The 25,970-nt window shown below is 41.4% G+C and overlaps 1 protein-coding gene across 6 annotated transcripts in view; it reads left to right on the forward strand.

Moving 5' to 3' along the window:
* DAAM1 (dishevelled associated activator of morphogenesis 1) overlaps nucleotides 1-25,970 on the forward strand; it is a 163,066-nt gene that overhangs the window by 83,687 nt on the left and 53,409 nt on the right. For all 6 annotated transcript variants that reach the window (XM_032344351.1, XM_032344355.1, XM_032344354.1 and 3 more), the window contains exon 4: nucleotides 24,171-24,242. In XM_032344351.1, the coding sequence (XP_032200242.1) occupies nucleotides 24,171-24,242 (72 nt within the window). The remainder of the gene's footprint in view (nucleotides 1-24,170; nucleotides 24,243-25,970) is intronic.

Here is a 25,970-nt window from a genome sequence, read left to right on the forward strand (position 1 = left end):
ACCATTATTTGTAAGCCTGTGCAACTGACACCCAAAACCATAGTGGTGTACACAAAAATCAGTTTCCACCCATTCTTTACATGAAAGTCGGTATCTCGGTGGATTAGGAGTAGTGTTCTGGGACCTCAATCTTCCTTTCCCATTTCCTAGCAACTTTCCATTTCAGTGCCTCTAGGGTGTGGCATTGTCCTCATGGTCCCAGGTATCTCTCTGGCTGTTTCAGAGGATGAGGTGTGAAGGGGAAGAAGGCAACATCCTTCCCCACCTCTCCTCTTACAGACATGTCCTGGGAATCATCCACCTGAATTCCCCTTACATCCTACCTTTAGCTACATGGCCTCTGCCTGCAAAGAAAGCATCTTTTATCTAGGTCCTGTTACTGTTGAAGAAGGGGAGGATGGATATCAGCAGTCACGGTGTGGGCATCACCCCATGGACCATATCTCCTCAATAAAGTTCACTCTGCCATCTTTAAACCCTGTGAAAATTCTCAGACTGTGCCCACCCCAGTTTTGGAACCAATCAAGTTCATGGCCATCTTTTGTCACTTTTTCTTCTGTTCTAATAGAAACTTGAATCAAGATGGGGTAAACAGGAAGGGCAGGCTAGCACCTACGGGAAATGTTACCTGTCTCCAGGGCAGTGGACTCTCTAGTTACTCACCCTTGCCTCAAGGCAAGGAACAGAAACAAACTTTAGCAGTCCAATGTCTTTTCAAGGCACAGTATGAGTCCAAGGACCCTTTTCTTATGCAACTAGTGCATTTGCACATGTGACTTCTCTTCCAGCTCCTCTGCCTCTTTGCTGCCTTGTTTGATTGCCATGCTGGCCTTCCAGAAACATCTTGCAATAGTGAGAATGTGCCCCTTGGCAGCCCAACTCAGTGTCTCTGTGGGCAAGGCACCATGACATAACTCCTCTTTGTAACTCCAGCATCAGAACACATTGAAATAAGTGTATGATGACTGAGCCACTAATTTGTCATTAGTGTTATACTGAACTGTCAAAATAAATTGAAAGCACAGTTAGTTTTCCACCTGAGCAGTTACCGTTGATAAAACTATGTGTGGAGTTTGGTTCTGGGGGCCTTTGCTGAGAGACGTGTCCAGCTATAACCTCTCTGTATGGTTTCTGAGCTGCTACCAGATCAGACCAAGTTGTAGTTGTAAGGATTCCTAATCTAGTAGTAACCAGGAAAACATGCTTGTGAAGGACTGTGTACTCTTTTCTCTTTGTGCATGGTTCTGTTGTTGAACTGATTGTCTTGGCTCAGGAAACAGATGTAATACACTGGGAAAGGATTTTAAAATTAAAAGTGTTCAGTTCTGGAAGTGATGGCATTGTACGGTCGTGGAAAATAAGGGACCTTTTCACGAGGCCATCTTAAAGACCTACGCCCTGGAACTGAAAAGGAAGAATCTTCAAGTGCCTGTATGCACATAGGACATTGAGTGAAGACTTTTTTCTTCAAGTTAGGAAACAGTATGAAGTGAGGATTGAGAATATACACTGGAGGAAAGGAAAGGGCAGGAAAATGGGAGCAGCTTACTGAGGGGAAAGTTTTCTTCTTTCCCAGATTTTATTACACCCCTGACAGCAATTGAAAGTTAATCATGGAAACTACTGCCCCTTAGATTAGAAAAGGCAAACCCTGGAGGATAGTAATGACCTTGGACTTGCAGCTGCTGCTCATTTTTCAATTTCCAGGCCTATCAAATCCCCTTGCAAACCCTGTCTCATGTGCTCATGGCAAGGTTACCTTTTCGTAGGAAGATAGATACGGATGTGACCCCTGACCTCAGAATCCCGTTTCTTGCTGGATGGGCCCTTCCTACCACTACTTGGCCAGACTGCACAGGTCCCTGAAAGCACAGTCCTCCTGCTAGCTTCATTCTTACAGCCCGGATTCCTTACATGACAGCCAAGTAGTGGCTGAGTGGGAAAGCCATTTTAACTCTTTAGGGATTTCCATGGGGTTACAGATCTGCCTCACTTTAAAATGGATGCTAGCGTTGCTGAGTTAAGGATTTTCTTGATTAGAGCGTCTCAAAATATTAAAACTCTGCTCTGTGTTTGGTCTGCAACTGACCTTTTGGGGCGCTGTCATAAATAGGGAAATAATACAATGACTATGAGAACAAAAACTTAAGCATGAAAAGGGCATGATGTTTATATATAACATCATATATATAATGTGATCTCCTAAGGGACAGGTTGCCTATTCTCGAAATGGAGCCCATGGTGGCCATCTTTATTCCTAAGAACAGACTGTTTTTCTTGGACCATATCTTAGGTAGCCTTTTCAAATCAGGCTTGTCACCAGCAAGCCAAACCACATCCATTTCTCAGGCCAAGGGAAAGCTACAGACTCATGGCTTCTTAGATTTTTCCATCTTTCAAGATTAGAACCCAGGGCATTACAGACATTCTCACACATAGTGAAGCCATAGAGTCAGGGGCCATGAAAGCCAACAGAAACAGACACATGAGTTGGTGAAAAGCAGGCTTTCTGTGTGAAAGTGCATAGTAGTTGTGGAGGCAAATGAGACTGGGAACGGAGGATGGGGCCAGGCCTTCCTCAGCCAAGTGGCTCTTTTCCACCCAATGGTGACTTGAGTCCCAGCAGCAGCTGTCTGGTTATCAAGCCCTGCGCTCATTTCTCACACTTGCCTCTATCTACTCTCTAGTTGAAAATCCATTTCTAGAGCCAAAACGAAAGCAGCAGAAGTATTTCTAGGACTAAAAGAATTGGAAAGAAATTAATTGGCGGCTTGCCTAATTGAGTAATCCGGGGGAGAGTAAGAGATGGATGTTGTGGCCTTGTTGAAAGTCCAAATCTGTAAAAACGACTGGACTGGTTGGTCTGCCTTCGTTGGTCCTCTGTGGCAGTCCACTGTCAAATGTTTTTTAACATTCATGAAAGGACCACAAAAAGGTCCTGTTGGTGGGGCTGGAGGTATTTTCAAATAGGAAATGTTTGTGGTTCTTATCTTTAAAGGTAATTCCCTTTTTAGCTCCAATCACAACATACTCTTTTGTTTAAGTGAGGTTTTTCCCAGTCTCCAGCCAGAAACTGCATCTGTTAACAATCTTTTGGATTTTAAACTGAAACTTTTTAAACAATGAACCATCTGACCACGAAAGGCATCTGGCCATGCTGTATTTGCTTATTGTTAACATGATTTTTAAACCCTGGGAAAAGTAAGGAGAGGGCTTTGGAGAGAGAGAAGAAAGTGGTGCGTATACTGTCTCTTGGCGACGACAATCATATGGGCCCTGGCAGAAACCTTTAATTGTGCTTCTGACGGGAGTGATTTGCACGAATTGTGTCACTAACCTGGTCCTTACAGGCCTCCGGAAAACACTTGCTCCCCCTCCTTGGGCTTCCGCGCTTACTGAGTAGGCAAGTGGCGTTGGATACCGTTAGCTGTAGTGTCCTCAGGAATTTGAGGCCAAGATCAGGATTTGAGGAGAGCACCACTTGCTCTCCTCTTGTTTCCTATCTCTAAAGCCAAGGGTTCAGTAAATGGCTTTGGATTCTCCGTATTTCATGTCTCTATCTTCTTGGGTCTTCTGCAGAGAAGATGAATTTTTATTCTGCTGATGAGGGTGTGTTTGACTCAAATTTCATTAACTACTTTAAGAACCTGGCCTGACCTGGCTGTGGGGAAGATGTGGCCACGTGAGCAAAACCTGGGCCTGGTGCTTGGTGCCTTTGAAGACATGCAGGAACAGGGACTGAAAATGCAGCTGCTAGTTTTTCATTCACTCCCTTCATTTGGTTTGCATATCTTAATTGGATCACTTCCCCACTCGTCTCCACAGAAAGCAATTCTCCTTTCACCACACACACACACAGATTAAAGTTGTATTGTGCACGGTTGTCAGGGTGTGGCTCTTTCAGTTCCTTGAGAGTCGAGGGCCTCCTGTGTTTAAAGGAACATAGGGTGAAGTGGTGGAATTAAGTCAAGAGGAACCATGGGCTTTCTGCACAACTGTCAGACAAGCCAGCTGTAAAACAAGGAGGCGAGATGATACGTTCATCCTCTAGTTGTTTCCAGTATCCTAATGAGAAGCTGCTGTGGGTAGGCTGGGATGAGAAGCAGTAGTTGGGCATTGGAAGACCCGAGAAAGAAGGGAAGCTAGGTATCCTTTCTTTACTGTAATTGTTTAAACACACTGTAGAGTGAGCTTTGGATTTTCATGTGTTCACTTTGTTAGCTATCAAAATTTTGGAGAGGGAGTCTGTTGATGGGCAAAACCTAGATGTCAGTAATTATATTTCTAGACCTTTTTAACAAGTACTTGGTTTGGTTTCCTGCCATTGAGTTTTCACCTGTTGATGGATTCCAGTTGGCATTTGTACACCCAAGTGCTAAGGGGTTAAAGACAGTGGCAGAAGTAGAAGTGATCAGAGATAAGACTGGGATGTATTTTGCCCTTATTCTTTTTCTAAAAGAATAAATGAGGGGAGCACAGTAGCTGGATATTGGGGGGCGTCTCCAGGTTCTGTAGGCTCTGAAGCTCTTGGCCTTGTCTGCACATTCCCTGACTCTGACAGATGACGGTTTGTATATAAGTCCATGCTGAACCACTAAGAAACAACTGACTTGGAGTATCTGGGGCTTCATTCCATGAAGTCATGCTCTTGGTGAGGGGCAGGATGGTTTGTGATTCACCGAAGGTGTATTGAGTACTCCTCCAGGGCAGACTCTTGGCTAAATTCTGAAGATGGTTAAACAAATAAATCAAATTTCCTGGAGTGGATGATCCTGGTAGGAGAAGCAGATAAGATCAAATAATTGCCAAGTCTTGTCATAAGCTCCATAATGAGGTAAACAAACAGGCTCTGGGGCACGGAGGAAGGAGCCACCAATCTTTGGGGGTAGATGTATGTGACTCAGACAACAGTTCGTTCACCACTTTGTCCTATCTAGCAGTTAGAGCAGTGAGAGGGCTGATGTTGTCATGCTTTTATCCCATTATCTAGACACCAGCTCCTTTTAACAGTTGACCTATGCTCACGTGCACTGTTCTTGGTTTATACTTTGTTCTTTGTCCCTTCCAATATTGAAAAGGTCAACATTAGACTTTTGGCCTAATCTGATCTTCACTACACAACACACAAATTTGTAGGGCTTGTTAGGAAATCTGTAAAAAGGCTAAACTTTTGAAAAAAGGAGGCACAGTGGGGGAAGACTGAAATAACTGAGGTTTGTTCAGCCTGGAGAAGAGAAAGACATGTAGACACTCCAACATAGTTTAAAAAAAGAAAAGAAATTCCAACATGGGTATACCTCAGTGAAACTATGGTAACTGTCAAAATATTGCCAACTTCCTTGGTAAAAAGCAGCTGTCTCCTGATAAAAATCTCTGTGACAGTCACCCTTCCCACAAGGGTCCACTACTTCCCCCCAATGACTCAAGCTTTAACTACTGGCATGGAGCAAAGGGGACTCTAAGACCCTGTTCCCACATTACATCGTTGATTCTGATTCATTGGTGCCCATGCTATGCTGGTTGATAAGTATTTTGAACGTTGGCCTCAGTATGAGATGCTGATTGACCTGAAGATAGTGATCAAAACCACCTGATAATATGGGTTCACAGCCTGAAACATTCCTCCTCTAGGAATTGATCCCATGGAAGTGATGAGAAATATACCAGGGTGAGGCAGTTCTTGTCAGTGTTGCTCCTAAAAGCCCGTGATTGTAACCAACTTAAAAGAGGATGTTTATATGATAGCACACAACCCTAACAGAGTATTTTGTAGCCATTGAAAAATCACGTTTTCAAAGAAATTGTAATGACATGGAAAACTGCTCAGCATGTTTTAAAAAAAGAAAAAAGAAAGAAAAGGCATAAAACCGTAAGCAGTACCATCAAAAATTTGCAAAGGAGTAAAGTTAGAGGTAGGCAGACAGAAACAGTTGCTTGGTGGGATTGTGGGTGATTTAATTTTTTTCCTTATACAGATAGTTCCCAAATTTTCTACAGTACACTCTCTGCTCCTTACTTTGGAATATTTTCCCCCAGTTGTAAAAATAAAATTGCTCTTTTTAAAAGTACATACAGCGTATTTGTATGGTCAGGTTTCAGAGAAGCAGGATTACTGGCAGCAACACAGAGCAGCGATTCACCCTGACACATGCATGGAAGATGACTGAGCACTATCCATAAGGCTGTTGTCTTTATTTCTGTTGCTGGAGCTCCTTGGAGCACACAGTTGGGAAGGAGGGTGGATATAAACTGGAAGAGAGCGAGGGTAGGCTGGAGTCCACAAGGAAGTCCAAGTCAGTTCTGTCCGCCTCTGACTTTGGTATGGGTGTCCTGCAGAAGCCTGAACCATTAGTCATGGAGCTCAGCATACACACACCTGGCCCAGGAGAAGCTGAGGGAGGATCCAGGGGAAGGTGGAGCAGTTACAGACCTGCCAGCTATTCCACACCAACAAGGTGAGCCAGCAGCTAAAGACAACATGTATGAACTACAAAATGGCTGCTGCTTCACTTCTGCCCTCCACATCTCCTGTGAGAATCTCTCTTGCAGCTCACCATACCCAGAAACCTATAAGAAAACACGCTGTTCAGCCTAGCCAACTCGAACATTACAAAGCTACCACATACTTATACTGAAATTGGGAGGTAAAATAAATATTATTTAAAATGCAACCAGTGCTTGGGTTGTCATGGCAACCCTGGCTTCCCTGACCCCTCCTTTGTCTAGCTTGGGGACCTGTTTTTTCCCTTCTGTCTCCTCTCTTTTTTCACTCTTCCCTGGTGACATTAAAACAAAGGTGAATCTGTAAACCACCCAATGTTCTTCAGTACCATATATCTATTAGGCAATAATGTGAAAACATGAGAACCTTGGCCCTGGTGAGATTTCTTCCATCTTCTGCCCAGAAACCCACTGAAGCCATGTTTCTCATTCCCCTTCCCCCCTCTAAGTAGCATAATCTCAAAGCTAGTGACCCACTTCCTTGCTTTATTTTCTCTTTATTGAAAAAACCAGTGCTCTCAAAATGAATACCTAGTTTTAGATTTGGGGTAGAAAATTCAAGGATTCCCTCCTTCTGGCAGCCCTTAAACCAATGCTGTATTCCAAAAAGGGTGATCAGTTCATGAGTACTTGTGTGCCTCCTTGTCCTATAATCCTTTGTTCAATAACATCAATTTTGGGCATTTTTTCCCTCCAGGGTTAACCAGTTCTATCACTCCAGCTGTGCCAGCTACCACCCCTGTCTTAAAGTGTGCAGAATGGTCCTGAGCTCATAGTTTTGTGTTGATACCCAGCAAGCACCCAGCTTCATTAATGAAGAAGCAGTAAACAAACTTGCCTACAGAATGAACCAAATCCTCTCTCTCTTCCTTGGTGTTTGGAGAAGTGAACAAATCTAAAATATTCTGGACAAGTTCTGTAGTCCCCCGTTTGGGTTTTACATTCTGGTTCTGCATAGGCCTCTGTTTTTCAGCCTTGAGATGTCAGTAAAAGGACTTGCCTTGGGACAGATGATCTCGAAAGGCCTTTTCAGTCAAGGTTTCTGCCTGCCAGCTTCCAAAATTATGTTTGCCGCTGTCCCCCCATAGTTGTTCTAAACGGTATCGTAATGTGTGTGCAACACCATTTTTTTCTAAGATGTACAGAAGGCAAGTAATAGCTATGAGAAAATACTTGGCATAGTTAAAGGCCATTTGAAGGGTGAGCGGGGGAGGGAGGGTGCCATTTACTAGGGCATATTGCTGAACCCCTCTGACTTCTCTCTCCTCCTCTGTAAAATGAGACCAGTGTCACAGAATGGTTATACAAAGGGCGATAATGCCATTTCAGAGTTACCAGAGAGCTTGGGGCATGGTCGTGACAGCTGTTGCCACTGTCTACTTCAATGATGGTGACTGTGATCAAAACAGTAGTGTGGACTCACTTTCTGCTTGTTCCCACTTGTGCTAGTCTGGCATTCATCTCCATATTCTTAAATCCTGATACCTGGTCTTCATAGAACAGTAGAAGATTTCACAAGCCCTCAGAAGCTCTTGGAGGCAGAAATAATAAGTTTGGAGGATACAGTGTAGATAAGGGAAGAAAGCAAGGAAATCTTCGCTGGTAGCACCCGAAATTGGTAAAAGGAGGCTCCCTTTACATCAGAAGTGCTAGGGTAGTGTGATCAACCTGCAGTCCCTGAAGTTAGAAAACTTGTTAGAAGTTTTTTGTTAGAAGTTAGAAAACTAACAAATTTCTGAAAACTTTCCCTTCCACTCATGGGATAAACTGTTATTTCCTGGTTGGTGATTTTATTTTTGTTGTGAAAATTTAAATATACAAACAGTACAAAATATAATGAACACCCATGTTGAACAAATGCTGACACTTTATGATAATCACCATGGATTTTTAAAAAAAGGAATGAGACATTATAAATATAGTAGTGGAAGCCCAGAGGTGACCTATTCTGGAGGTTTTATGTGTTTTCCTTGCCCACGTATTTATAAGCTTATTCTGCATGGATATGTTCATATGGTATTTCATTTTAACTGCACTTCAGTGTTCCATTATATGAACACGCCCCAGTTTAATTATTTTATACCCTTTGGGTAATGCTTATTTGCGATTTTTCATTATCTAAAAAGATATGTGGCAAGGAGCAACCTTGTGCATGTGTTCAAGAATTTTTCTGGAATAAACACCAAGACATGTAATTACTGGGTTGTTTGCTAAGATCATTTTCACCTTTAATTGCTCTCCGAAGTTGTTGTAACAATTTATACCTGCCGCAGATCAGTTGCCAACCTCTGAGGGGAGGGAACTGGTATTTTGTTGTCCTGGTCAATCACTTCATTGAGGTTTGAATGTTCCTTATACAAGAAGCTGTCGCTCAGGTTCTTCCATTTTTTCCAATATGTCTTAGCAAACTGAAGTAAAAATTACTGGAATAGAAAGTGCTCATTTAAAGAAGAAAAACTCAGGTTTGGAAAATGAAAAGCATTCCATCCAAATACCCATAAAAAGCCCTACAGAAGTATAAAATGTTAGAAGTGTGTAAAAATGGACAGTTCACTCAGCAATATGTTTGTTTGGGTTGACTACAAAGGAAACTGCTCCGTGTGTGGTTCACCCTTCCTCTCCTCTAGACCTCTGTACACCCTCAGTCCCAGACCCAGGCAAATTGTGTTTCCATCTTTAGCTAGCTCTTGACTGATGTCTGCCATCACCCCACACAGGAAGTCCCTCTGAGGCACCAGCTGCTTTCCTGAGGGGCAAGTAACATGCAGGTGCAGAGCCAGCATGTCTGCACCAGTAAGCCGACTGGCCATGGCTGGAAATGCCACAGTTGGTGTGTCTCTTCCTCTAACCCAAGTGCCTTCATCTTGAGTGTTTGTAAAAATCATGAAAGCCTTTCTCCTTTCTTCCACTCTTCAATTCTTTTGGATGTTAAGAAATGGAGATGTGTAATTGCCGTGTGTCTATGCCCCATGCCTAAATTCTGAACGAGTTTCTGGGCACAAGTCATTTCCCGGACTTGGGGATTGTTGATTGCTCAGTCTGTAAATACTCCGGTTCTTGATAGCATTGTCAAGCAGCGAGTCTATATCTGTTTGTGGATATCATCTCTCTCATGGACTTCCTCCTACTTGCATTTCTGCAGTAACACCTCTTTCTCGAAGCCCTGGTATTCCCTGTAAATAGGGAACACCAAGCTGGAAGAGGGTGGGAGAGAATGACCCTGTATTTGCGTTCACATTTAATCATTCAAACAACAATAGAAATTAGTAAGTGATACAGAGCTGGAAAAAAGTAGGCTATCTTGGTTTGACAAATCAATGAACGTGGAGTCCTGGGGAGAGTGGGTGTTTTGTGTCCTGTGGTGATCTGTTTTTCCCTCTGGAATGGGGGCTTGAAAAGCAACTCCCCTGGCTTTCTCTCTCTGCTTGCCATTCATTCATCCTTTGGTGCTGTGCTATGGAGAGAACACTCCTACTTGAGCTCTAGTTGCTGGAAAAAATTTGTAGTTTTGGGTTTGAATGGAATCCCTGGGAGGACAGTGGTTCTCAACTACCATGGAGCAGCTAGTTTTGGCTTCCAAATCTTAATTCTTAAGCAGATTCCTTTTGACAGCTCTAGTACAGAACGGATTCCATCATGTGTTAATTGTAGAGTTAGGAGTACAGGACTATCTTGGAGCTCTCAGTCTTTGCTAGAGTCCTTGTCAAGAGTGCTGTTATGGAACCAAGGCTCAAAATGCAGCTCTGTGAGGCCCTTTGAGCCCCTTGGCTGTGTATGTTGAAGCACGGAGGCACCGCCTTCTTTCACTTCCAAAATTCTACACCTGCAGTTTTGGAAATACACACTGAGTATCTCGGTCATAGCTGTATGGATGGTGGAAAGGGATATTATTATATCTCACATCAGAGAATCCAGAACTAGCTGCTTACTTTGATTATCACCAGCTCAGTGGGTCCCTGAGGGCCCTACAGCACAGGAGACCCTCCAGATGGATGCACATCCTTGGTTTCAGCATTCCTTAGGACTGTGGCTTCCTTCCCTGGTTGATTGCACTTGTGACTAACTTCAAACAGAGTTGGCAAAGAGGTTTATCTTGATTACCAGCTCCGAATAGTTGGGGGTTAAAGCCTGGAGCACTTTGAGGAACATTGAGAGATTATGAATGGATTTAGTAAGACCAGTGTGGTAATTAATTAGCAATGTCTGCCATGACACATGATGGGAGAATGAGGCATATGTAGCCAATGTTGCCATCCTTGCCCTGGAGTGCTCCTCTTGCTCCTAGATTGTAGTCGGATATAAGTATCATATTCCATGCCCCCCACCCCACCCTTGGTGTCTTCCCTGGTCTTTTGCAGACTCTCTAAATGCTCTGGCACCTACTTTCATAGAATGAATTCCCCAAGCCTGCCTGATGTCACCATCTCCTGGAGGTAGGTCTATGCAAGACATCACTGGGAAGAAGTATCCGCTCTAGGAGTGGTGTCAAAGAAGAACAAAAGCCCATTTTCCTGAGCTTTTCCTATATACATATTTATTTTATTCTTTTCACTAATAGCGCCAGCACACCTAATATTTGTGAATCCGTAGTCTTTCTGCTTAGTGCATTTCAGAGCTTCACCCCCTCATGAAGTGGGAAGGAACTTTGAGCTTCCGGTGTAACTTAGAATATGCGGCTAATACTTCTAATTTGGGGTTCTCCAAATTCCTTATATTCCAGGAACCTAGTAATTTGTGGAGCTAGAATGGGTTACAGTAAGAAAGTCTACCAAAGAATACCAACTTTAAATCACAGTGTCTTAAATTCTCTTGTTGTTCTTCAATGCAGTATGGGAACAACATTTGTCTTAAGCAGTCTTAAGATAGTATCCTTTTATCTGTCCACCCATGTAAGGGAAGACACGCTATGTTTCCTCAGTTTCTAGGATGTACTTCCTGACGTCCTCACATTTAGGCATTTCTGAGATGGTGACATCTTCTAACGGATGCTTTTCTGTTTTATTTTTTCTGCCACCAATGCTGTCATTAATTCAGTAGTATGCCGAGAGTAAGTGATAACTTAAAATCAGAAGTATGGTTATGACCGCCCTTTTGGGGAACTATTAATCGTGTCCTAGCATTTTTCACAGTCATCCTGAGAATGGCTCTCTGAATGGAATATGTCTTTACCGGCTTACTGATTCTCTGCTTAGTTTAATTACTATTTTCCAAAGCCCTCTCTTTATAGCCTTGTGTTAAGCATTATATTGCAAATCATAAACACACTTTGATTGTTTTCCCAAGAGCAGGTTACAGAACATCAAAACCTGCTTTAGGACATTCTGAAAGGCTGGTCTGGTAGCTGCAAATCTGGTAGCAAGATGTGAGGCAACAAAGGCCATTGACACCACTGATTGGATTTCCACACTGCATACGGGTTTAGTGATGTGTGTCCAAACATGTTAATTTACCAGCCAGCTGGACTGAATTGTACCTGGGTCTGTGGCACTCCGTCGTGGCATATGGGTCAAAGACTCGACTCTTAACAAGCTACACAGAAGTGATTTGTTTTATGTCATTGTATACCTTTGTGTCATAGGCAACAGGGGAATGTGGGCTTGTATCATTTCTGAAAATAATAATTGGAGAATGTTTCTTTCTCTTTGCCATGAAAATGAGGGGGAATTGTCATCTAAAATTGGCTTCAGATGTTGAAGTTATACTGATGGAGGTTTTTAGGCTCCAGTCATACTCCATGCTGTGAAGTGCTTTGCCAAAGAAATGACTTGTTAAAATAAATAAAATAAATGCCTCATAGTTTAGGAAGTGGACTGTAAAGTCTCCGCTTTTAGCTCTAGGTAAAGACTGTGGCTCTTTTCTTAGATATATCAGCACATGAAATGCATTTTCCCCCAGGACCCTGTAGCATATGACTTTCAAGATTTTGGTTCTGGAAAGTCAGCCAAGGCTTTTTCAGGAAAGAACAGGGTGTTGGAACAAACTGAGCCCCTGAGCTGTTTCAGAAATGCCATTTGTCTCTGTGCTCTTGAAGTCCTATTGTTGCTCTTCTCTTTGTTCCGTTGCTGCTGTCCTCGTAGGAAGACCAGATCTCTTTCAAGCCGCACTTTTTACCGGGGTTTGTGATTCGGGGGGAGAACAAAAATGAGAGATGGCTGAGAGGTAGCACAAGGCTAATTTTTAATACACAGTGTTTCATTTAGCCCACTCAAAAATATTGGATCATTTTTACCAGTGTAAATAAAGCTTGGGACAGATAAAGAACACTAATGTAACATTTTGTGCTATCAAGAAATGTCTCAAACCATTTTTCCCAGTTGCGCTTAGGAATGCTTACATTTGATTTTTATTTTGAAGTTAGAAGATACATTGATAGAGACTGGAGATTAATAAAAAATGCAGGAGCGTTAACAATACTGGCTGTTTCTTTTTATCATGATGAAAAAAAAGGGAGTAAATTCTACAAATGGGTTTAGTTCTTTGTAACTATATTTGTAATAACTGAGAACCTATTGTCAGAAGTTTGTGATATTCTAAGAAACTCTCAATGCTAACGTTTGAAATCCTGTTCTTCTCAGTGTCCTATGTCCTGTTTTCATGCCTCACTAACAAGGAAAACAGAAGCTTTGTTCTTTTATTCATGGGTTCTAATACCTAGTACAGTGCCTAGGCCTTTATAAAACTCAATGACTATTTATTGGGTGGGTAAATGAATGAGAAGGAAAGCAGATGCCTCTTCAGTTTCAGTTCAGAACTGATTTTTTGGGCATGATGAGCAGAGGGATTCTGCTCCTGTCATGCCCTTGAGAAGTCTGCATTCAGCACTATAGTTCTGCTGCTCTCCGTGTAGGCTCTGTGTTACTCCTAAAGGGTGTTGGGCTCCTGACCAAACTCTTAGGCTACCATGGTCGAGTATTACAGCTTTTTTTCTGGCTGGGGATTGGGGGGAATGAGGAGCAGGTCTAAATTCACTTGAGCTCACAGCTCCCTGCCCTCAGATGAGCTGGGCAAGAATTGTTAGAAATACCCCAACTACTCGCCCAACAAATTTCTGGGAAGGCTAGAGAACCAGGTGTAGCTGGTTATAAGGTGGACAGGGTAGAGTGGTCTCAGTGGTTTCAAGTCAGAAACTCAGTGATGTACAAGTAGAAACCGTGCCACACAGTCATGGCAAGGCAGCGGAAACCAGCAATTTGAGGTGAAGTGGTCAGGACACGGTAGGTGTTCTTGAGCAAGAGCTTTGGACACGCCTGAGCATCTGGGTAATTTAGGTGTGAGGGGCCTAGAGCAGTGTTAGTCATACAGTGTGGCTTCCACATTACATGTTTATAGATTGTGTCCTGTTCAACCAGGAAGTACTAGTCATGCATCTGTTATTCAGCTACAGTGTAGTTATATTGAAATGGGAAAAAAATGTAGTGAAAATTTCTGTCTATTATAGCACTCTTCAGAGTGTTCTTCACTTTTACATTATTCGAACTATTTAAGAAATCTGAAAAATGTTAAAAAAAAAAGAACAGTAGCAGTACAATTGATTATTTCCTGATGACCATTTTTGCATTTATTTACACCTACATAATTATATACGCCTTTGCCTGTAAATTCGCTTTTGAACCTGTTGCAACATCTTATTTGTTCCCTCATTTATTATTAATGAGTTCAGCAAAATCTTTGACATCAGTTCTTGCCATGCTTTTACCTTTTAAAAATTATCCTCTATCAATAGCAATATAGAATTGTAAACTTCAAGAATTGTTAGAGAAGGGCCTAACTTATTTTAAATGATCCGAGATCTTGAATAATATTTTAGACTGGAGTACATGATATGATAGCAGGAGGCTCTGTGGGAAAATGTGCATCGTATATGGATTCTAGTGAGCCTTTTTATATCTGGAAAGAGCAGAGCTCAGGGGTCAGAAGAGGTGTTCAACTTCACACACATACAAGGAAGAAATTCCCATGATGTTTGAAAAGATGATGTACAAGAAAGAAGCAAGGGCAGTGTAAGTGGAATCCAAACACTTGAAAAGCAATGATTTAATAAATGAAGCTTGAATTTCCCAGAAAGTTTCTCAGCAACTAGTGAGCCTAGGTCCTATTCATCCTTTTAAAATTCTGCTAATTTATATTTGTGTTTTAGAGATGAAGTGTCCTCCATCTTATAAGACCTGTTTTATTACTGAGTTTATGGCCAATGATGTTACAATATGTATACTTAATAAAACATGAACTACACATATTTTAATGTGCTTCATGAGACATGTATCTTTTATTCTAAATCATAAATGTTATTTGTTGTAAACCATCAAGAAAGCAAGAATTTGGGGCGCGTGGGTAGCTCAGTGGGTTAAAGCCTCTGCCTTCGGCTCAGGTCATGATCCCAGGATCCTGGGATCGAGCCCCGCATCAGGCTCTCTGCTCAGCAGGAAGCCTGCTTCCCCCTCTCTCTCTGCCTGCCTCTCTGCCTACTTGTGATCTCTGTCAAATAAATAAATAAAATCTTTTAAAAAAAAACAAGAAAAGAAAGAAAGAAAGCAAGAACTTGTGTTTCTTGGGTAGATATTTTGGTCAGAAATCTTCCAGACGCCCTCTTAAAGACTGTCTAGAGTTATGCATCATTGACATGCGAGCAAATCCCTTTCAGAGGAATTTAAATATATTTGTTGGAGTTATTTATTTTTTTTCAAAAAGGAGACATAAGGGTGTGATAAACTGATGGAAAATTTGAGATTTACTTATGAATTGAGGAGGATAAACTTATGCTATATAGCCAGTGGAGAATTTTTGGCTTGGTAAAAGGAAGACTTTGGGAGGACATAATAGCTTTATTCAAATTGTTTAAATACTTGCAGGGTTATTGTTCACAGGAGAAATTAGACTTATTCCATGCAGTTCCCAAGGGCAAAACTAAGGCCAGCAAGTGCCTGAAGTTACAAGGAGACATCTGTCAATTCATTCTAAGGTGAATTTTCTAACAGTCAGTGAGGGTGCTGGTTCCAAACATTTGTGGACTCGTTGAAGCCTTCTCTTGGAGAACTAGGATCGATCACCTGCTGCTGACCTTATATGAAGGACCCCTGTGAGGGGTAACTTGGAGTAGGGTGTCTCTGGGATCAGAGACCTTGATATATAATTATGTGACAGCTCTCCTTAAAAACATACAGATGTTCTGCAGCACCGGGAAAAATGGGGAAGGAGACTTGCGCCTCTGACATGGTTCTAAGTGCTAAATATGAAAGCCTTTGTTACTGCAAGTCAGCCTCCAGTCTTTCCAGAAATTGACTGACATTCGGAGGCTTAGGAGGAGGTGTTGGGTTTCCTGGCAGATGCAGAAGCTGCTGTTCTGTATTCATTCTTTGTGTGGGCCCAGCCGGATTTGGGCAGTAGATCCACTTGATGTGTAATTGTGACAGTGGCCAAGCAGTGTAACCAGATGGGCTGTCCCGGGGACCGCATGACTATCTTGAAATGTGACAACACAGGAATTCATTTTTGAAACCAACTGCCTCCGTCTGGCAAGTGTCAAATGTAGGGTATAGTTTTAGCCCACTGCGAGGGGCTGGAGGGAAGGCTGTACGAAGGACTGAGCAAGCAGCGGTCCCAGGAATCCAGGTCCGTGGACCTGCTGCTGTTTCTCTTCCCTGGGAAAGAACAACAAGACAAAGATTTGGAGGCCAAAATCAGGATTTAAAAGACTAAAGGATGCTATGCTATTTTAAAAATTTTGTTTATCTATTTATTTGAGAAAGAGAGCATGCAAGGAGGAGGGAGAGAGAGAATCCCAAGCAGACTTCGCTGAGTGCGGAGCCTGAGACCGGGCTCAGTCTCACGACCCTGAAATCATGACCTGAGCCAAAACCAAACGCCTGACTCTTAACTGACTGAGCCACCCAGGTGCCCCTATCCTATTTGAACAAGTAGGATTGCATTGCTTTTGAAGGAGCAGTGAGTTTGGGAAGATGGTGGACTTTTCCGGCATGGTACATCCTACTTCTCTAGAAAACAACGCAGGTAACCAGGCAAATTCCACATACTCTGTGAGCTGATCCTAACTTATGGATGGGCTTTCCTGGAAAGGGAGTGGCTTCCAGGAGCGGAGATAACCTGGAAAAAAATTGATGCCCACGTTTGAACTTTGATGGTTTCCTGCCTTCTTGAGAGCCAAGCTTGTTCTAGCACAGGGCGTGACAGCAGTCCAGCCACTTAAATGTTTTTTGGCAAATAAAGTGTTATTGAAACAGGGCAGTGCTCCTTCATGGAAGTGTTAGCTGTAGCTGCTTTCACGCTGTACCAGCGCAGAGTTGAGTCATTGCAAAAGGCTCTGTGGCCAAACAAAGTCTAAGACACTTACCTGGCCCCCCCCAGAAGAAGTTTGCCAACCCCTGGTCTGTCAGGCTATTCCCTGCTTCACCATGACTGTCCTTTGAGAAGATGCTGATAACACTATTATTGAGCCGGAAGGGAAAGTCAGCAGAAGTAATCAGCAAGGACTTCCACAAAATACTTTTCCATCTTCCATCTTACCTGCTCTTCCTTCCCTGTTCCTTCGACCTGTTCCTCGGCACCTATTCCCTATCATGCACTTGAGTTTAGTAGATGACACGCCCATCAGGGAATCATACCTAACAGAATAAAATATTTTGGCCAGTCTGTCCCCTTTGTCTTTCATATTCTGTAAAAATTCTAGGAGCAAAGTAAATTCAGTTAACATCTGTTGCATTCATTAGTATATGGGGCTGGGTCCATGAAAAACAAGATCGCAATGACCGTTTAATGCCACAGGTAACTATTTTGATTGTTAACAAGGGATGGGATTTCTTGATCCTATATATGATCACAGTTAACATGTGTTCTAGTACCATTTTTTTCATAAATGGGACAGCTTTTTCTTAGTATTTAGTTACCTTTGTCCTATATTAAAAATTACCAAAATGAATTTTACTTTGTATTATACTGAAACAGTGCCTTTCTACCGTTGAAGTTCATTTAGTTAAACCTTAATATGTCTCTACTATTTGAGTTGGAGTTACCCTTCTACATCGTTAGAGGGTTTTTAGCCAATCTAGACAGTGAAAGGATATGTCTCCCACAAGTACTATCTAAGAATCTCATAGGTTTGTAACAGTGAATGTGGAAATTTATGGCTTTAGTTGGCCAAGTGGATATTGCTTCAGCCTGTGATTTATGGTCTAGTGAACAACCACAGAACATGTCCTTTGCAATTAATTGACCTTTGTATAGCCTGTTTGGGGTCTTACTAACAGCATCTGAAATGAAAGAAAAACTCTACCAGTTCTTACATATTATTACTTGGGAAATGATCCTATTAAAAATTTGCCCTGTGTTAATTTCAAAAGAAGTTATACTTAAAGACTTAATTTTTTTTTTTTAAAGATTTTATTTATTTAGTCAGAGAGAGAGAGAGCGAGAGTGAGCACAGGCAGACAGAGTGGCAGGCAGAGTCAGAGGGAGAAGCAGGCTCCCCGCAGAGCAAGAAGCCCGATGTGGGACTCGATCCCAGGACGCCGGGATCATGACCTGAGCCGAAGGCAGCTGCTTAACCAACTGAGCCACCCAGGCGTCCCAAAGACTTAATTTTTTTAACTGTGCTTTGAGTCTCACTGAAAGTGTTCAGCTGTTACTAAGAAATTATTTGCCACACAGATATATAGGGGTAGAAATTTTGAAAATTTTAGCATCCTTCAGGTACATAAATCTTTGGACAAATCATAAAATTCCTTTACATGAACATTTGATGTTAGGGTTGTAGTATGTTATAGAAATAGAAAATCCAATGAGGAAGACAACATCGAAATGTTTTTTACCTTTTTGCTGTGGGGAACAGAGGGGTGCCCCCGGTGTAGAGAACAGAGACATCCCAAATGTTGCCAGGATCTTGTTGACCTGATGCATTTTGTGTTACACAGAACATCTGAAAAAGTAAGGTGTTTGTCCTAACAGAATATGCAGTGCTTTAGAACTTCTGTTTTAACTATGAAAATAGTGAATATTTGTGGCAAAATAAGTTTGAATTATACAAAAGTTAGTAAGAAAAGACCTACCCAGAGGTAGCCATTGTTCAATTTTCTTGTGTTTATTTCCAGAAATGTTTGTATGTTATGTGCACATTTTTTCCCTACAGATGAGAAATGGTTTTCGGAGGCATTCCTCCCTGCCCTGACCCTCCATACTATATTTGGTCATTTTGAATGCGATTACATAATTGTCCTTCATTCTGTGTTACTGCTACAAAGTAATTTATTCAGCCATCTCCCTTGCCATATATTTGTTCACTTTATTTGCTGACTCAAAACAGCACTGTGGTGAAAAAAGTGTAAATATATAATTGTGGGCTAAATATATAATTGTGTGAGTATATCATTGTGAAAGTAGACTTAAAGGAAGGACACAGGCTGTGTGGGTGTGTTTTAAATTTGAACAATCACTGCCAAATGTACCTCCAAATTTTTAGTCCTAGCATAACAATGTCCATAGCTGGAAATTCTGGAATATTATCCTTATCATCCTAGCTAACATTTATCAATCATGTTCTGTGTGTACTGTTCTCAGTGCCTTCTTTACTTGTAATAATCTTTTAAATCCTCACAAGGGCCAGTGAAGTAGGCACCCATTTTACAGATAAGGAGATTAAAACTGAGTCACATAGTGAGGTCACTTAACTTATAGGTTACCAGAAGTAGTGAGTGACTGAGGATTCAAATAGGTGTCTGTCGATCGTGGTAGAAGGGGAACACAGCCAGCTTGGCTTGGTAGAGAGAGATGATCATGACATGAGAGAAGAAAGTCTGGGACATAGCTGTGAATGTTTAGCACGGAAAGAGTACAAAGAAATAGTACAAAATTTATTCTTATGGGCAACGTGATGTTGAGAAAAATAAATGTGCTGTTGTACATTTAAAGAGAGTCGGGGAGGATCTCTTGGAATTTTTTTCACTAGCCACTGACTAGAGATCTGGAATGAAAAATGTGCCAGTTAAAAATGAGGCCAAGTTAAAAAAAACTATTGTTTCTTTATTTTCTAAATAAGTTGGTTAATTAAAGCCTGATTTAAAGGAAAAGAAAGTAAATGTTCTTGAAGGTCCCTTGTGCTGTACCACTTTTCTTTTCTAGCAAAGGGGGTTTTGTTTTGTTTTGTTGTTTCTTCAGAATGTGAGATAATGGGAACAAAGTAGATAATAAGAGAAGAGCTTCAAACTAGTTAGTGTAGGCTGAAAGCAAAGTGAAGTGTCAGAGCCTCCATCCAGTGGGAAGTTTTGTCCATCAGTATTATCTTATGCTTGACTATTGACCTACCAAGGAAATAGGATGAGTTGGATTAGAGAAATAGTAAAATTAATGTTTTTCCCCCTTTCTAATTACCTTATAAAAGAAGTAGTTGTTGAAAGTTAAGTATTTTGTAATTGAGTCACTGAACAACATAAATTAAAAAAAAAAAAAGCATTGGTTTTAGAAATTGGGCCCTCGAACTAGGGAGAGTACACATTGGTTTTCCATAAAACCTCACTATCAGAGTTCTATAGAATCTTAGAACTTCTAGGGACTTTAGAAACAGTCTGGCCTTACCCTCTCAATTTGGAGAAAGAAAAATGAGGCCCAGAGATACTCAAACTTACCAAGAAATCCTGATTAAGTAAACCAAAAAGTTAAGTTCTGGAATCTCATCTTCAGATGGCCAATGTAGTCATCACTCCACTATCCCATCGCTCTGAAATTAAGTGATATTTGCAAATATTATCCAAAAACAGTAATCAGAAAATTTAGCAACATAAAATGTTTGTATCAGTTCAGTGCTAATTATTTAGTAGACCTAAAAATAGGCATGCAAATAAATGTTTATAACACTTTTAAAAGAAATCAAAACTAGATTTTAGTATGAATTAGCCATTTTGTAGGTAGAATGTAGAAGGATCTAATGTGATTGCTAGAATTTGTATTCTCATAGGGCAAAACCTTCTCTAGGGGTCGTTTGGTGTTACCCACAATCTGTTTTAAAAGAAGGAAAAATAGCTTTTTTAAAGAATAGAATGAAGCTAATATTCTTTCTTATTCGAGAAAAGTTGTAATGGAATCGGTCAAGGCAGTGGTCAAAAGCAGGGTTAGGTGTGTATAATTTAGGGAGGGATTTGTTTGCAATTCAGGGTCCTGAACTGCTCAATGCTGTTAGCTCATGTTCAAGCGCACTTGAGAAATCCCTGTGAAGATCGTTATTAGACTGGTATGTAACAGAACAGGAGAACAGGTTAGGGAAAAGCTTCATAAGTGCTGTCTGTATGCACACACATTATATATAGATAAGGCATTGATAAGGGGGCAGAAGAGTTCCCACAGAAAAAGTCTAGAGAAAAGGGATCAGAGGTCATCCAAGTAAGACATCAGGCCTTAGAACAATATTCAGAATTAGAATAATATTCAGAAATGTTGAATGTAGCAAAAATAGCAATAAAGGATTAGGGAAAAGCAAACTCATTTTTGGCAACTAACCACATCTGAGTTTCTTATACAGTTAAGTGGTTAAGAGTGAAAGGCCAGCTTTGTACTTACTTCAGATTGCTTGTGATTAATCTGAAGTCTAATTTTAGGAAAGAGGTTGCCCTGATTCTTTCCCATTGCCTCTGAATTTCCAACGGGATGACCTTTGGCAGCTTCCCGGTCTTCTCTTTGCTCTGTTTCCTCCTCACTAACATGAGTGAAACAGCGGCTCCCCCATCCAGTAGATTACATGAAGAGCATAGTGCTTAGAACAATCAATGTTTGACCCACAGTAAGCTCTGAATGTGTTAGATTTGCTGTTGCTTTCATTACAACTAATGCCCTCTATACAATCTTGTCTATTTTTCCACTTGTTTCTCTGTAACAAAGAAACTAGAGGGGTGGCAGATGGCTCAAAGAATAACACGTTAGAGGCTGGTAACACATAGGACCCAGGTGCTTTCCAGGAATATCAGACATCTCGACTGCATCAGCAGTTTCTTTCGTGGACTTCTTAGGGGAGACTCTTCCCCTCAGCCTGTCTCAGTGTCCAGTGCTCTTGAGGGGATCCCCGCTCCCTGACAGCAATTGCATTCATTGTTTCTGGCCTGTGGCTCTGCATAACTACAGACTCTAGCAGCCGCACAAAGTAGGAGCAGAGAGCTGATTCACAGATGTGTTTCACTTGGCTACCGGAGGACACATCTGTATCGAAGGACCAGGGCTGCACAGAGGAAGCTGGAGACACATTGCTGAGATGAAGAACTCTGAGGATCACCCCCAGGAATATAGTGATAACAGTACTTTTATGAGAAGCTTTTCCATACATTAGCTCATATTATTTTCTCAACTCTGAGGCATGTGAAGTAAAAATGAAGCTGTCTTTCCCCTGTTTTGACTACAGTATCTAGGTCTATTCTTAATATGTTTACATTACTAAAGCATTTTCAAAGTGTAAAGATTTCTCTCTGTATACTAATCTTCAGCTTCTAAAATGATCTCCTGTTCTGTTAACCATGACTATTAAGCTTGCCATAGACAGGCTCTCAGGGGACCCGAGACACAGGACAGGATTTTGTTGTAGTTTTGGAAACTTGCCCTAGTTTGAGGGACTAAAAAGATCTGGCACCTTCTATTTGATTTTATAGGTTCAAATACCATAGGCTATCACTGTGGGTCTTGGCTTGCTGGATACATTGGTAACAGCGGGGTTTTGCTAACTTTAATACTCCATTTTAGGAGGAGAGAAGGGTTCAGCATTTACACTGCCATTGTAGCTACTTTATTAACATGTTAAATAGTAACCAAGGACTGTTCTAAAAACTCATCAGATTTCCTAAGCTTTTTAAAACCATGCAAGTGTAATGCAGTCCAACTTCAAAGCTGCTGCTCTAGCCGTTGTCCCCATCATCTGGCCTGTTCAGTCTCCAGATGAAATTCGTGCAACTGCTCAAGTTCAGATATCTGTTACTGCCGGCTTTTAAGGCACCGTAAGCACGAGTTACTTTGCCTGCTTTTTGTGACTACTTAGCGAATAGTTTTGAAATTACATTTCTTTTATCTCACCGCAGTAGACCCACCTAGAAAGATTTGCTTCAAAAAGTGTTTTTGAGGTAAAGTATAGGGCTGAAATTAAAAGCCCCACCTTGAAACTGCTATCCCAAAGACTGAGATTCTAACCTTAGTAAATAGGTAGTAACTACTTCATTATCCCCCAGCAGCTATATGTACCTGGCCCAGCATATCTTCCAAGGGGACAGGGGTACAATTGTACTAAGGTGCTCTCTGAAAGTGAAGTTAGAGAATTCTGAAATTTTCCTCTTCGAGTCTGTTAGGTCACACAAATGCCTTCTAGCCACATGGGTGTGCAGACATGCCTGCGAAGTTCCAACTACAGTGCCATCTTCTGACGGACTTGGTGTTCGTGTGGAGCAGAAGCCACAAGACCCCTGATTTTGCGGGGAGGTGAGGGTTCAGGCTGGGGGCTACTATCCACAGAGGCCCTGAGGGCTCTGGTGCTGGCTTCAGGTCACCCTGTTTTGTAAGACAAAAGACTGGCCAGAGTAACCTTTAGAAAGGGGTTCCTGCATTCCTTGGGTTCCAGTTCCCATCTGCTCAGATGCATTTCTCAAACTCACAAGCTGTCACAGCAAGAGGGCTGGGCCTGTGAATAGTGTGTGCTTGTTTTACTTCTATCCATCCAGGGTCAGGCTTTATTCTACCGTTTCTTCTGAAGCAGTACCTTGTTTTGGTTACATCAAATGAAACCCTTCAAAATTGTTACTGTTTTCTGGAGTCTGAGTAAACTAACTGAAATAGTCTAATTAACAACTGGCCAAATCCTGTGGTCATTCTTAAAAACACTTTTCCTCCTTTGTGGATTTAATCCAGACGTATAGTTGAGGAATACTGTCCTCAGTGCTCATAGGAGCTAGACATCCTTTGTCCCCACAACAAACACTGTGCCCTTCCCAATGTTATTGTGCCCCCGAAGGAAAACAATATCATACCATGGTGTGGCTAAGTTCAATTCCCCTTTATAGTCAATAATATTGTACAAACTTTTTTTTTTTCCTTTAAGAGAGCAAGCAAGTGGGCAGGAGGGTGAGCCAGGGTGTGGGGGTGGGGGGCAGAGGGAGAGGGAGGGAATCTTAAACAGGCTCCATGCCCAGGCTGCAGCCCGACCAAGGCTTGATCTCACGACCTGACCTGAAATCAAGAGTTGGACACTTAGCCAGCTGAGCCACCCAGACGCCCCTACTGTACTAACTTTTATGGTGACAGATGGTAGCTGGATTTATTGTGGTTGCCGTTTCATATCATGTATAAATGCTGCATCACCATGTTGTACCCCTGAAACGAATACAGTATTTTATGTACATTGTTTTTTAATTTTTTAAAAATACAATTTTAAAAAGTGATAAAATAATAAATTCCCCTTGATCTGTGGTTCAGAAAATGTCCCCTTTGTCACACCTAAGTCTGTCTGTAGCACTGTCTTGTCCCTTGGTGAGGGAACAGTCTCATGATTAGAGCCAACATTTGAAGACCAACATCTTCTATCTCATTGTCTTCTAATGGCTTATCTAGGCCATTGTCTAGACGCTCTGAAAGTCGGATGTGCTTATGGCTGTTGTGCGTATATATCTGGTGGTATATTACGTTTTTTGCTTTCTATTTAGGACCAGGAAGAAAACAAGGGAGCAACAAGTTGGCCTGAATTCTACATCGATCAGCTCAATTCCATGGCTGCTGTAGGTATACTTTCTGTTCAATGGCACACAGTTTAAAAGGCAAATTTAGCACACAATTGGACAATAAATTCACTTGAGTAAGAACTACCAAAGGTCATTATCTTTCCAAACTCCATTCCAAACACTCAGTGTTGCGGGGGGAGGGGGGAGGTGAAAAGGAGGGCAGAAGTGGTACTTGGCGAAATTATTTTTTCCAGTATGTTTTACATAAAATCAGCACACACTAAAATATACGTGAGTTTAATATTATAAGAGGAAATGTAATCTTAAATCTGGCTTATGTTCAACTTTAACTTGCAGTTGCTCTTACCAGTCGTTTGCAGCTTTGTTAGGGCAGTAGTAGTCTACACGTTAATAGCATTTTACAGTAACACAATGGAACTGCTCCTTCACGGTTCTCCGCCCATTCTCCTTTCCACCTCGGACTTACTTAGCTCCTGGATTCTTGATGTTGCAGGGCAGCCAGGTGCTCCTTCACTCTTGTAAATAACAAAGGGAGTTTATGGAATCAGTGGTGAATAAAAGACATAAAAATTATGCTGAGATGTTCTTGGGAAATCTATGGTTAAGTAATTGCTTAAGATGCATTTTCAGTGCCTAAAATACGCCTCTGATCACATGGATGGCTGTGTAATGTCAGCATTCTGAGCACCCTTCAGGGCACGTATTGATCCCAGCTAAAATATGAAGCAGAAAACAAGTCCTCAACCTTTGAGCCTTACTAACTCAAATCCTATTCATGTCGATAAAAATCGGTGATTGCCCATGGTACACCAGTGTTCACCCGTGTGGGTACACTCAGGATTTTAAGATCACTCTGTTAGGTTCAACTTTGAGTTTATAATATCCATGCAAGATGATAGCTTCCATAATAAGTATTTTTCTCTACCTCTTTCTCTTCTTCCTTTCCCAGGGTCCTTTTGGACAATTAGCTGCCTCATACTTAGGCAAACATTGTTTTTTTAAAAATTGTCTAACATTTTGCTGCTGCTGCAAAAGTTAAAAACTGATTACAATATGTGAATCACGCTTTTATTAAACTTTCAGAGACATTGACTTTTAGTAGCTTCCTCTTTTCTAGCTATTTCTTTGAAGATGCTTCTTTTGCTGTTGCACAATGAATAATAAACAGCCTAGTTTAGAGCTGTATAAATTATAGAAGAAACTGCATAAGCTTTTGCCCTGAGGATTTCTAGTCTAAAAGCACTGCAGAAAATAACACCAACGCCTCCTTGTCCAAGGCATCCTACATAATGGCAAAGATGAGAAAAGAGTGATCTCAGTATTTGTATGAATATGTCAGCAAAGTGTGGGGCTTATGACGACCATCAGGGATTTTTCTGTGCACAGCCTGAGCAATAATAACTTAGAGCCTTTTACATTTCCTGCATTTGAAAGTTAAGTTCTAAATTCTTGTTCCTGGCTGGTAGAGAAAAAAAGAGCTGTGGGGCAGAAAGTCTTGCTTTCTAATTAAGTCAGCATTGTTTGATATAACAAGGGAAGTTGCTTCTTCCTTAATGAATTCACTTCTATAAATGGAGAAGTGCTAAATACTATGGCATTTTTTTTTCTTCGCACTTTGGGGGCAATTAGGTTAATTTGTCCTGTAGTGACTTAACCCATGCCTTGTACGGAGTCACCCTGGCTCCTTTCCTGCACTAGGTCTGTGATGAGCCAGTATGAAGCACTTCTGTAAGAGCCTTCTTTCTCCTTTGGCCAGCTCCTTGG

The sequence above is a fragment of the Mustela erminea genome, chromosome 5 (assembly GCF_009829155.1).
Source record: "Mustela erminea isolate mMusErm1 chromosome 5, mMusErm1.Pri, whole genome shotgun sequence".
NCBI classification, from domain to species: Eukaryota; Metazoa; Chordata; class Mammalia; order Carnivora; family Mustelidae; genus Mustela; species Mustela erminea.